Raw genomic sequence first — 14,082 nt, forward strand, 5'->3', positions numbered from 1 at the left:
GCAATTACTGTGATAAGAAAACTTAGAAGCTTTTCCTCATTGAAAACTAAAAGAATTAGCTTTTCAGAAATGGTTTATTTACAAATTTCATATGTGATTACAGGGCAGAATCTAGACAGTATGCTCCATGGTACTGGGATGAAATCAGACTCCGACCAGCAGAAGTCAGAAAATGGAGTAACCTTAGCACCAGAGGACACCTTGCCTTTTCTAAAGTGCTACTGCTCAGGACACTGCCCAGAGGATGCTATTAATAACACGTGCATGTAAGGACTTCATGCTGCCTTTTTGCACTTAGTGCTATTTTAAGAATTGTTTACATTGTCTAAGGTTTGTTTTTTCCCTTAACTTTGTATCCTGTCTTTCCAAAGAGCCAAAAAGCTTTTTGTACTGTATATAGGAACATTTATTACTATTAAGTTACTTTCTTAGAGTAACATTGTAATAGAGCTTGTTAAACGAGATAAAAGGAATCTGCTGTTTGTTTAACATTTTGAGTTTATTTAATCTTTTTGTCATAAAGTTATTGATACTCAGTATAAGAAAACTTTGAGATTACCAAAAAGAAAACATGAAAATTCCATTAAAACCTTGTAATTAATTCTAAATTGGCTGAAATATTTTAGACATATAAGAATGATACTGTGATATTTAATTACAGTAATTTTATGTTACCTTCTTACAAGCAAACTCCCCAATCTAAATAAGATTTCTATAACCATTTTAATTTTTCTACTTAATTTTATGTTATTCAACACATTTATATATGATCATGTAATTCTATGCTGTATTTGAAGAATTGGTTTAATTGACCAAAAAAAGAATTCCCTGAACAACTCAGCCTCATCAGTCAATTAATTGATGAGGTAATTAATAATTACCTTTTATAAAGGTAATAATCAATGTCTTGTTTTATACTTTTCCTAACTGTTGGACGATCTTTGAATATGACCAGAAATAAAGCATAAATGATTACGTGTAAAATCTTGAAATTATATGATAGTTCCTCACATTTTAAATGTGTTTGTCCTCTGGTGGTGGTTGTCTTTATTGTGACATACTAGGTGATCTGTCATAGGGGAATGCTCCCCACTATGTCGTCAAGTAACTTCTTGCCAAAATTCTTGTCTGTAGCGCCTGCCCAATATGTATAGGGTATTTGCTAGTGGCTGAGTAATCTGGAGTATAACTAAATCATCAATTTTAACAGAATTTCACCCCACACTTAACATTTTTTCCTTAATAAAAAGTGAATACTCATGAAAGATTCTTTGAAGTAGAAGCAATACACTTACTGATATTAACAATAAGGGGCACACAAAAAGCTTTTCTTAATAGAAGTTTTTTTCAATCCATTAAAGTCTAAATGAATATATTAGGGGAAAAATTCCTGCATACTATTATTAAAATTATAAAATTTAATTAAATGCAAATACATTTATGCAAATTTCTTGAAAAATCAGCTATCCAAAAGGTCTCTCCTTTTTTATGTTTAATGAAAAGTGCCTCTCAGGATCTTAGTCAGTCTGTTCTTCCCAAATATACTTTGTCATTGAATCTGTTTTTATGTTTCACAGGAAAGTTTGTTTTTATTTATCATTGTATAAAGTAGGTGAATACTGAAAATCTTATGGATTAAAAAAAAAAGTTATTTTTAAGTATATTTTTAAAAATTAAGGTGATTTCATAAAATTCTTCAAATGAGCTTTCTGCAGTCACGAGACTAATTAGCAGAGAGAAGTTGCCTAATAATTCATATTTGGAGGACTTGTTTAATAGAAATCCTTTTCTACCTTCATAGGGTTCTTACTGGACCTTTAGGTTAGTTCTGATGTGACAGCTTTCATTTGCCTTAAAACCCATGCAATTTGCCAAAAAATCACATGTGAATATAATTGTAATTTAAAAAAGCCCATCAGTATGTGGTCCCATTCAAACTCAGGTTTAATTAGTACTTTCTGATATGAAGTTAGATATTTTGGGTTTTTGTAGTTTTTAATTTTTTGTTTGTTTTTTTCTTTTAGAACTAATGGGCATTGCTTTGCCATCATAGAAGAAGATGACCAGGGAGAAACCACATTAACTTCAGGGTGTATGAAATATGAAGGATCTGATTTTCAGTGCAAGGTAGGATCAAATTTTGGGCCTGTGGAATAAAGAAGGGGGTTCACATGAAAAGCACTGACTTCCCCTAGGAGAAGTGTGCCTGGTCGGCACATTGCTGTGTGTTCTTGTCAGCAAATACGTATACTGGGGGAAACTTAGCTCTTACTCAGGTAATACGATTGTGGTCATTGAAGTTCCAGCTTATTTCACTTAAAAAAAAAGTTTAAAATCATCCTGTTTCTAAATTGTTACGGCTGCAGAAAATGACACTGTCATGCTTATTTGTGCATTATAAAATTGATGGACAGTAACCTTTAAGGTGATGGGCAGTAACCTTTGTATCACTCTGAGACAACTTAGAAATGGTAGGTTCTTCTAAGGAGATTTCAGTGGAGTGATTTTCACAGCAGCAGCAAAGGAATCAGAGGATTGGTAATAGTTTATGCACATCCTGACAATGTTCTCGGTTATAAACCTAATCTATTCAAAATTCTGTGTAGTAATTTTGCCCCAGGAGATCCTGCCAGTGTTCTCAAAACAGCACTGTTTGTGTACACATTTAAGCCTTGGCTATTTTAGAAAATTATTCGAATTATTAAGAAATTCTCAGGATTGATAGAAACCTTAAAGGTTATATGCTTCAACCTCTTGGCTGATGTTTGGAATCCACCCCAACCACCACACACACACACACACACACACACAGTGGGCATTGCTTTGCCATCACAGATGAAGATGACCAGGGAGAAACCACATTAGCTTCAGAGTGTATGAAATACACAGTGCACGCCATCTATTTTCTATATACTATACCTCTTAGTGACGGACTCATAACCTCCCAAGACCATCCATTTCATCTGTAAAAGGACCTGACTTGATCTTTAGAAAAATTTTCCTCCCCATGACTGCATATCTATCTTCCTTCCTAAGCCTCTTTGGTCCATAGAGAACAAATCTAATCCCTCTTTAACATGATAGCCCTTTACTGTATGAAGAAGGTTGCTTTTGTCCTGCTTTCCTCCCCATATCCTCTAGACTTTGCCCAATGAAAGTCATAATTCACAATGACCTCCTCAACTGCTCCTTATACGATCAGCTTTACTCTCCATTTTCTCAGTGTAGTATGCAGAGTTGAGGGTGGTCTGACCAAGAAGAAAGCAGAGAATAAGTAACTCCTTTCCCTTTTCGTAAGTGCAGCCAAATCTCATGTTAGGTGTTTGACTGTCACCCCATATTCTTGAAACATACTTTTTGTCAGCTGAGATCCCCATGTCTTGCACTCACACTGCCACGGAGTCCCATCTCTTCGATTCTCTATTGGTAGTGTTGGTTTCTTAACACAAATAAGTAGATGGGTATGGAATGAGTTTGTTATACAGTTGTCACATACTTGTCTGTGTTGTATTTCATCATGTTAGAATTAGTCCTTTGCTGAAATTTGTTAGGATTTGGGGGGATGCTAATTTGGTTGTTTCTTCCAGTTTTATGCCATTTGCATATTTATCAAATACACATACTATACATTTTTAATCACTTAAAAACCATTGGAGAAAGAGCTATGGTTAGAGCACTGAGCTCAGCAGTAGTAACCAGTGTCCTGCAGGCCTCCTGAACTAGGAATGTCCCAAACTGGAGTGTCCCAAACTGAATTCACCAATATTAGTTAGTTGTTAAGCTTGACAGTCTGTGTTCCAATCCATATGCTGCCTCTTACTAGCTGTGAAACTTGGAGGAAGGTGCTTTACTCTTGTTGTCTCATCTGTGATGCGGTTATTATAAGGATCAGATGAGATAGCACATATGTAAAGAGTTTAGCACTAGCACAGTTGGCACATAGTAAGGCTTAATATATGTTAGCTTTTAGCATATTGGTGCTGTAACTGAGCAACCTTTCAGCTGAGTTACACATATTCCTGGGTACACACAGGCTGCATTTCACAGGATCACATTGACACATGGATAGTTTATTTTTTTTTTTATTTATTTTTTTTTTTTTATTTTATTTTATTTTATTTTTTTTTTATTGGGGAATATTGGGGAACAGTGTGTTTCTTCAGGGCCCATCAGCTCCAAGTAGTTATCCTTCAATCTAGTTGTGGAGGGTGCAGCTCAGCTCCAAGTCCAGTTGCTGTTTTCAATCTTTAGTTGCAGGGGGTACAGCCCACCATCCCATGTAGGAATTGAACCAGCTACCTTGTTTTTGAGAGCTCATGCTCTATCCAACTGAGCCATCCGGCCGCCCCTCTGGAAGTTCAGCGGCAGCTCAATGCCTTCAATCTAGTTGTGGAGGGCACAGCTCTCTGGCCCATGTGGGAATCGAACCGGCAACCTTAGAGCTCGTGCTCTAACCAACTGAGCCATCCATCCAGCCGCCCCTTAAGGGAATCATTTTACAGATCCTAAACTTCTATAGGTCATATTGCTTACTATTCATCTGCCTAAGAACAGAACCTCTCAAGCAATTTCTCTTTTCTTTCCTCCCTTTTCACAATTTACAAATCAAAGGCCTGGGATGTAAAACCTCAAGTTTCCAATCAGTGTTGTAATTTGAAATCTAAGTAACAACTATAGGGAACTTGGGAATATCAAATATGTTTGCATGTCAGGTGGTTTTCAGTTTCCAAAAAAAGGAAAATAGAAAACAGGAATAAAATTAATTCTGACCCTTCTCATTCTAGCAGTAAGTAATATTTCTCATTCTAGCAGTAAGTAATATTTATCTTCATTAAAATACTAATGGTAAAAGAAAAATTTATTGGAAAAGCATGAGACAGATGGAAATTTAACTTTTTTTAAAATTTTTTTTTAACTTCCCATCTGTCTCATACCTTTCCAATAAAATATTTTTACTTTTAGTATTTTAATAAAGACAATGTATATTGTTTTGATCAATTTTATACTAATAATTGTGATGATAAATCAAACCAGAACAATTTTTTAAAACCTAAGGACATATTGTCACAGGAAATAAAGTACATTAATTTGTATTTACATATATTTATTTTTTGATATGGAGAATTATATATCAAAATATATTACATTGAGACATAATTATTGTGGGAGATGTGGAAAGGAATTCAAGGACAAAAAGGAACATTAGAATTTCGAATTGTTGAAGCATTTGTTAATTTTTTTAAATAATGATAATGAGTGTCAATTTGCTGTTATTTAGTCTCTACTATACAGATTTAAAAATGATGTAACAGTTTTATGTTAAATGTTATTGTGTATAATAAGCCAGAAATCATTAATATATTCTTTGCAGTTATTTATGATGACAAATGTTAGGTGTCAGCCTAAAATGTGAAGGGGATACGTTGTTTTTCAAAACTCATTTAGTGGTGACACAAGCAAGAAATTTTAACTTTACTTGTCTCACTTTCTGTATATCTTCCTAATATCACTGTCCATTTCCCTAGCACCTACCAGAGGGGAACAGCTCTTTTAATTTTGTCCTAAGCTTTTTTCTCCCATTGCTTTTACATACTGCCAGGTTTGAATCAGAACAGATTAAAATGATAATCACCATGCTTTGCCCAGGCCTTGATTTTCCCTCCCCACCCCTCCACCCCACCACCCACCCAATCTCTGTTGTTAAATACAGCTTACTCTGTTTCTTCCTGTAGGATGAGTTATTTCTCAGAAACCACTCTGCCATTCCTTATAATTTGGCTTCAGTTTCTTTTTTATGTACCACTCCCTCACCTCCTCCCACCCAAGCTCAGTACATCTCTTGTCATGAATGCCGAGTTTTTCCCCACGAGGATTTTTGTTACCCACATAAATCTGGAGATACAAATGGACTTGGTTGGAAGAGGAGAGTGGGGAAGGTTGTGTCACCAACTTCATAATCTAGACACACCTGACTTGCCTATCCAGCTACCCTACATAAAAGAAAGATATGAGGTGGGTCTGATGTTGCCTATTCTTAGTGAAACTACCTAAGCGTTCATGGCTTATTCTAGAATCTTGACCAGGATTCATGTCAGGTTCACTAAAGGAAGAATTTGTTGAGTATTTACTGTTTGCATTTAATATATGAAGTACTTGGTGTATTGTACCCCATTTCCTCCCAGTTACCTTGTAAGACAGATATTAATATTTTTTATCCTCCATTTTAAAGCAGGAGAAACTAAAACCCAGAAAGAAGTAAGTTCATTGCTCAGAGTCACAAAGTTAACAAGTGGCAAAGGTAGAATTTAAGCTATTTTAATCCAAAGCCCTCGGGTTTTTTCTGTAATACTGTGCTACCTCCCATTTGTTATTGGCAAAGTCTACTTTCTTTTTCCTTTTTAAAGAAAGGGAGTATAACATTTAGCTATCTAGTTTCCAATGTTCCTTGTTTTTAAAATCTTTAAATCATACCTGTCTTTCAGGCATTTCACAAGTGCTCTCATCTTCCTGGGATTTAATTCACCTAGCTTAGAAGATACGAACTCATACAGAATACAGGAACATTGCAGGATCTCTTCATACATCTGGGATGTCAATCCCCACTTACTGGTGTTTGGTCTGTCTTCTTCATTCCGATAATCATCCTTGAGACAGAAGACAGAAACAAAACAGGAGTTGAAGAAATACTCGTTTTCTTTCTCCTTCATTACCCACTGTCTTGTCAGTAACACATTCATGATGATTTGTCTTCTAGCACCACCAAAGTGAACAAAGTGAACCTTTCTTTTTTCTTTACATTTTCTCTTCTGCAAGGCTAAGCTCATTTTGAACTTCAGCCTTCCTGGAACTATTCTTGGATGCTTGATACTTTTTTTATTTATCTGTTGTATACTCATTATTCCACCCTTTATGTAAGTGTTTTTTTAGATCTTGGATTATTTCAGAGTCACTAATGTAACTCCTAACATTTTTCTCTTTCTCGTTATGATCAATTGTCAAAGAGTAAAAAACGTAGTTAAATGTAAAACTTGTCGGTTTGGAGGTTTCCAATCATCTTGACCCATCTTCTGTGATAAAATCTCAAGTTATGGATTTACATTCACATTTTTAAAGAAATACCTGATTATACTGAGGTTTTTCTTTTCTGGCCATCTGATATTTAAGAATAACCTGGTCAATTTCTTGCTACTTTTATAATGACAAATAGATCCTTTGTGTGGTACAGAATGGCATTTCTCCCAGGTAGTGCTGAAATGTCAACATTCAAGTTAAGAATTTGTCAAGTACCACACTGTTAGTCAAATAAAACTTCACACATAATTGTTGATAATCTGTTCCCATGACTAGAATCTTTTCTCTGCGCTTATTTTCTGATCTATTAGGACACATTTCATATCTGGTTGGTGGTCGCTAAAAAATTCTCAACAATGATGTTTTTATATTTGTCCCTTTTCCTCACCATGTACACATATGCTTCAATTTACTTCCACATCCAGTTCGTTAGTTTCAACATAGTTGTTACATCCAGAATCTACAGTATCTCCTACCTACTCGAATACCTTTCCTAATTTGTCTTGTCTTTGGCCTAAGACAGCCTCCATTCTTTACTTTAGTCTGATCTTGTTTCATCCAAGTTTCAGTGTTACTATAAGATCATATTTACCCTACTAGTTTATTACTGTAATCAAATGTGTTACTTATGATTTTTAGGGAAAGATCTCATGGCTTTAAATACTAGTAAACTAAAAACAAATGAATAGTAATACGTTAAGATATGCCAAAGTTTGGTGGAAAATACTTATAAACCTTTGTTTATCTGCAATTAAGTTATGGTCTAGTGTTCAAACATACCATTCACATACATGCATTCTCCTTAAGAAAAACCATTTCAGGTCAGCTGGATGGCTCAGTTGGTTAGAGTGTGAGCTCTAACAGGGTTGCCAGTTCGATTCCCTCATGGGATGGTGGGCTGCACCCCCTGCAACTAAAGATTGAAAACGGTGACTGGACTTGGAGCTGAGTTGCGCCCTCCACAACTAGATTGAAGGACAACGACTTGGAACTGATGGGCCCTGGAAAAATACACTGTTCCCCAATATTCCCCAATAAAAATTTAAAAGAACAACAAAACTATTCACAGTCTTCACAACTATAAACTATTTCAGCACAAATTCTAATTTTTCAATAATCTTTTTTTTACATATAAAATGTACAAGTCCATTTTGCTCACTGAATTAGAAATCATATTTTATGAATATTTTTAAAAATTCATTATCAATTTAGTATATCAAACCATTTCTAATTTTATCATTATTCTTCCTTTAGGATTCACCAAAAGCCCAGCTACGCCGGACAATAGAATGTTGTCGGACCAATTTATGTAACCAGTATTTACAACCTACACTGCCCCCTGTTGTTATAGGTAGGTTAGCTGAGAAAAGTGTGATTATGATTCTCGGTAAAATATTTTCTGTTTTTAACAACTAAGCTATCTAGAATTTAACACTACAAATTATTGTTCCCTTTTAATAAGATGTGAAAGGTCATATGTTTACTTCATTGTTTACTTTCATCGTCAGGTCCATTTTTCGATGGCAGCATTCGATGGCTGGTTGTGCTCATTTCTATGGCTATCTGCATAATTGCTATGATCATCTTCTCCAGCTGCTTTTGTTACAAGTAAGAAGATAATTATTTGGATGCAAAATATTTTGTTGAACATTAGATATAAACAGTTGTTCTTAAAGCCAGTGGGCAGAAACCATTGGCTGCTAAATGTAATTCAGAAACCATTAAGTTGCATTCTCTGGTTAGCTCTCCTTTAGTTAACTAGATTACAGTTTTCTTAAGGCAAAAGAGGATCTTACTACCAATCATTTAATTGGACACAACTTTATATTTCTCGTTATGTTCATTAGTACTTACGATTTTCTTATTTATGGCATATTGAAATTTTATGTCTGAATATTTAAAACCTGTACCAAGAAACCAACTATATTATCATTTTTTAGTTATTTGGACCTTAAGAATTGTTTGCATTTAGTCATGATTTCAGAAGAAGTCAAAAGAGAAGAGTAATGAGAGGAGGACATAAACTTCAAAAATAGAACATCATCTTACTAGCATATGAATAGAGATATCAATGGAACAGGTTACTAAACCCATAAATAGACACAAGTATATAAAGAAATTTAGTTATGTGGTAAAGGTAACATTTCAAATCACTGAGGAAAAGAAATTTTCAAAAATAATCTCAAAGTATGGAAGACCTTTGTGAGTTTGACAAAAAAACTTAGAGTAGATAAATGCTATGCTTGCCTCCTCTCATGACCATCTCAAAATTATAACTACAGAACAACCATTATTAAGAATCACCTGAAGTCAAGCTGAACAGAAGTCCTGTAACTAAGGATATACAGAACTCCCCTCGAGACTGGTGGAAGGGCAGAGATATAAAATGGGCTGGTCTCACACCACATGTGGCAGTTAAAAAATCGGGAGGGATGTCTTGGCTGCAGAGGACCCCCTGGAGGAGCGAGGGGTCCCAACCCCACACCAGGCTCCCCAGCACAGGGTTCCAATGCCGGGAGGAGAAATCCCTGCAACTTCTGACTAAAAACCAGAGGAGATTGTTGCTGATTGAGACAGAGGGCAGCTGGAGTCCCAGGTATTCCTCTTAAAAGGCCCATGCATGGAGTTACGGACAGACTCACACTGAGCTCCATCTCTGGAACAGCAACTCGAAAGTTGCCAGGGACATATGGGGAGGAACTGAATTGTCTGACTTCAGGACAAGGGATGGAGGGACAGCTTTCTCCCAGACAAGTGCTGGCAGAAGCCATTCATGCAGATACAGGCGGGCACCATATCCAAGTCTCCATCAACCTGGATAACACTGTTCACCCATCCTGGTGATTTCCTGAGAGCTTATCCAACTTGCAGGCCCAGCCAAGCGGCCTCCCGTGGCTTTTCCATACAGATGGCCTGTCTTGGCCAATGCTGTGGACTTTCCTAAAATCTCTCAAAGGTTCACAAACCCCAAACAAGCAGAATCTGGCCTTGGCGTGCCCCATACCTCTTGCTGAGTGATCCCAAGCCTGACACTAGTGGCAACCAGCCTCAGTTTGCAGCTTAACCTCTCCCAGGTACTTCCAAGCCCAGCACAAATGGCAGCCATCTGCAGATCACTCTGTCTCACACCAAGTGGCCCCAAACAGGGCACAGGCAGCAGCTAACCTTGGCCTGCAACAGAGCCCCTCCCAAGAGACCCCAAAACCAACGCCCTGGTGACCAGCTTCAGACTACACCAGAGCACCACCCAACCACCTCCACAAACAACACACCCAAAGGGCAGACTGAGAAGGCACCAGAACCCCGTTAAAGTGAATCCTGCTCTGTAAGGTCAGACCCTGTACAACAGCTCCTCCATTATAGTCAGCCAGTTGTCACAACAAATCGGCCCAAGGGTCAGTCCCTCCCATTAACATACAAACAGCAACCAAGTCTCAACTACAACAGGAGGGCACACACAACCCTCACAAGGGACACACCTGGAGCATCTGGCTCTGGTGACCACTAGGCCCCACAGAACACCTACTACATAAAGTCACTCTGCTTAGACCCGGAGACAGAGCGGCTCTACCTAATACACAGAAACAAACACAGGGAGGCAGCCAAAATGGGGAGACAAAGAAACATGTCCCAAATGAAAGAACAGAATAAAGCTCCAGAAAAAGAACTAAACAAAATGGAGACAAGTAATTTACCAGACTCAGAGTTCCAAACACTGGTTATAAGGATGCTCAGTGAACTTTGGGGAAGAGTAAATGACTTCAGTGAGAACTTTAACAAAGAGATAGGAAACTTAAAAAAGGAGATAGAAAACATAAAAAAGAACCAGTCAGAAATAAAGACTACAATAACAGAAATAAAGAATACGTTAGAGGAAATCAACAGTAGATTAGATGAAGAAGAGGATTGAATTAGCGATTTAAGAAACAAGTTAGCAGAAAACAGCCAATCAGAACAGCAAAAAGAAAAAAGAATGCAAAGAAATGAGGAGAGTTTAAGGGGCCTCTGGTACCAGAAGGAGAAGAGAGCGAGCAAGGAATTAAAAACCTATTTGAAGAAATAAAGATGGAAAACTTCCCTAACCTGGTAAAGGAAATAGACATACAAGCCCAAAAAAGTGCAGAGTCCCCAACAAGATGAACTCAAATAGGCCCAAACCAAGACACATCATAATGGAAATGCCAAAATTAAAGATCAAAGAGGGAATCTTAAAAGCAGCAAGAGAAAAGGAGTTAGTTACCTACAAGGGAGCTCCCATAAGGATTGGCTCGAAATATTCAGTGATGAAAAGAAAGTACCTACAACCAAGATTACTCTACCCCGCAAGGCTATCATTTAGAATTGAAGGACAGGTCATGATCTTCCCAGACAAGAAAAAGCTAAAGGAGTTCATTGTCACCAAACCAGTATTACAAGGAATGTTAGAGGGACTTCTTTAAGAAGAGGAAGAAGAAAAAAAGAAGATCAAAACTATAATAAAATGGCAATAACTACTTATCTATCAACATTTACTTTAAATATAAATGGATTAAATGTTCTAATCAAAAGACATAGGGTAGCTGAATGGATAAGAAAATTAGACCCTTTCCTATGCTGCCTATGAGAGACTCACTTCAGATTGAAAGACATACACAGACTGAAAGTAAAGGGATAGAAAAAGATATTTCATAAAAATGGAAACAAGCAAAAAACTGGAGTGGCAATACATACCAGGAAAAATAGACCTTAAAACGAACCCTATCACAAGAGACAAAAAAGGATGCAGTAATTCCACTTCTGGGTATTTATCCAAAGACACAAAAAAATGCTACTTGGAAGGGACATCTACATCCATATGTTCATTACAGCATTGTTTACAATGGTCAATCCAAAAAAACATAATAAATGATCAAACAAAACAGGAGCAAACTCATAGACACAGATAACTTTTTGATGGTTGCCAGATGGGAGGGGTGTTGGAGGATGAGCGAAAAGGGGGAAGGAATTAAGAAGTACAAACTAGTAGTTACAAAATTATCATGGGGATGTAAAGCATAAGGAATATAGTCAATAATATTGTAATAACTATGGTGTCACATGATTACTAGATTTATCAGGGTGATCACTTTGTAAGTTATGTAAATGTCTAATCACTATGTGGTACACCTAAAATTAATATTGTATGTCAACTGCAACTGAAAAATTATTTAAAAAAATAAATCCCCCTCCGGCCGGCCCCGTGGCTCAGGCGGTTAGAGCTCCGTGCTCCTAACTCCGAAGGCTGCCGGTTCGATTCCCACATGAGCCAGTCGGCTCTCAACCACAAGGTTGCTAGTTCAATTCCTCGAGTCCCGCAAGGGATGGTGGGCTCTGCCCCCTGCAACTAAGATTGAACACAGCACCTTGAGCTGAGCTGCCTCCCGGATAGCTCACTTGTTGGTTGGAGCATGGGCTCTCAACCACAAGGTTGCCAGTTCAATTCCTCGACTCCCACAAGGGATGGTGGGCAGCACCCCCTGCAACTAAAATTGAACACGGCACCTTGAGCTGAGCTGCCGCTGAGCTCCTGGATGGCTCAGTTGGTTGGAGCGCGTCCTCTCAACCACAAGGTTGCCGGTTCGACTCCCACAAGGGATGGTGGGCTGTGCCTCCTGCAACTAGCTGGGCTGCAACTAGCTGTCGGCAACTGGAGCTGAGCTGCGCCCTCCACAACTAAGACTGAAAGGACAACAACTTGAAGCTAAACAGAACCCTTCACAACTAAGATTGAAAGGACAACAACTTGACTTGAAAAAAAAAAAAAAAGTCCTGAAGTACACATTATTCCCCAATAAAGTCCTGTTCGCCTTCTGCAATAAAATAAAAAAAAATGAAAAAAAAAATAAAAAATAAATAAATCCCCCTCCAACCCTATTAGGAAAAAAACTTAGGAGCCAGAAACCCTTAAAATTAAAAAAAGAAAAGATTGATGGTATCAACTACACAAAAATATTAATAAAACTTTACTATGTGGCAGAAACTACCATCAGCTGTCAGAAGACCCACTACAAGTGAAAAACTCTGGCAGCTCATATTACAAAGAACTGATTTTCTCGAACATGAAAAGCTTCTATAAGTCAGGAAGAAAAAAATGTAGCAAGTCATTGGCAAAATAGTTTACAAAAATGAACACATGATTTATCTAAAAACTACATGTGGCTCTTAAAAAAACTATTAAAAGATGCCTCAAGAATGCTCATAATATGAAAAATACATATTAAAGTCATACTGAGATATTGTTTGTCACCTGTTATACTGGCAAAGATTCGACTGTTTGATAATAGGTCTTTCAGATAAAGAGGCAGATTGAGCATACTTATTCACTTTTGCTCCCCCCACTAAAACAGCAATAGTTTTTAACTTCTTTGTCCAACCAGGACAAGGAGCACAGAAGCTAACAGTAAAACCCTTTGGAACCTGTGAAGCATATGGATTAGTAAGTAACTTGATAAACCTAAAAAGGCTAGAGCCAAAAAGCAACCAGTTTATACTGTCGAATTCTCCGAGAAGTTCAGGAATTGACAGTACCATTTATCTCTGAAAGTGAAGTTGAAAGTGGCAGTAAAACCAAGAAAATTGCTTAAAAGACTATTTTTAGAAAGTCACAGGTTGTATAGGTTACCTAATACTGCTTTAAGAAATCATGCCCAAACTCAGCGGCTTAAAACAGCAGTTATTATCTCTCACTGTTTCTGTGGGTCAGGAATTCAGGAGTGACTTGACTGGTTGGCTCAGGATCTTACCTGAAGGCTCGACTGCAGCTGATAGGTCACCTTCCAAGGTAGCGCACCTCCAAGGCTCACAGTTGCAGAAGACCTCAGTTCCTGTCTTGTGAGCCTCTGTAGGACTGCTTGAGGGTCGCCACCGTATGAAGCCTGGCTTCCCCCCAGAGCAAGTGATCTAGGAGACCAAGGTGGAAGCTGCAGTGCTATTCATGATCTAGACTCAGAAGTCACATCATCACTTCTGCCATATTCTGTTGGTCACACAGGT

At 37.6% G+C, this 14,082-nt stretch overlaps 1 protein-coding gene across 2 annotated transcripts in view; it reads left to right on the forward strand.

Annotated features, from left to right (window-relative positions):
• BMPR1A (bone morphogenetic protein receptor type 1A) overlaps window positions 1-14,082 on the forward strand; it is a 138,578-nt gene that overhangs the window by 105,552 nt on the left and 18,944 nt on the right. For both annotated transcript variants that reach the window (XM_088792112.1, XM_088792113.1), the window contains 4 exons: window positions 104-266; window positions 2,025-2,127; window positions 8,326-8,422; window positions 8,580-8,679. In XM_088792112.1, coding sequence (XP_088648238.1) covers window positions 104-266; window positions 2,025-2,127; window positions 8,326-8,422; window positions 8,580-8,679 — 463 coding nt within the window. The remainder of the gene's footprint in view (window positions 1-103; window positions 267-2,024; window positions 2,128-8,325; window positions 8,423-8,579; window positions 8,680-14,082) is intronic.

The sequence above is a fragment of the Rhinolophus sinicus genome, chromosome 15, assembly GCF_057876585.1.
Source record: "Rhinolophus sinicus isolate RSI-liver-muscle chromosome 15, RSI-T2T, whole genome shotgun sequence".
Taxonomy (NCBI): Eukaryota; Metazoa; Chordata; class Mammalia; order Chiroptera; family Rhinolophidae; genus Rhinolophus; species Rhinolophus sinicus.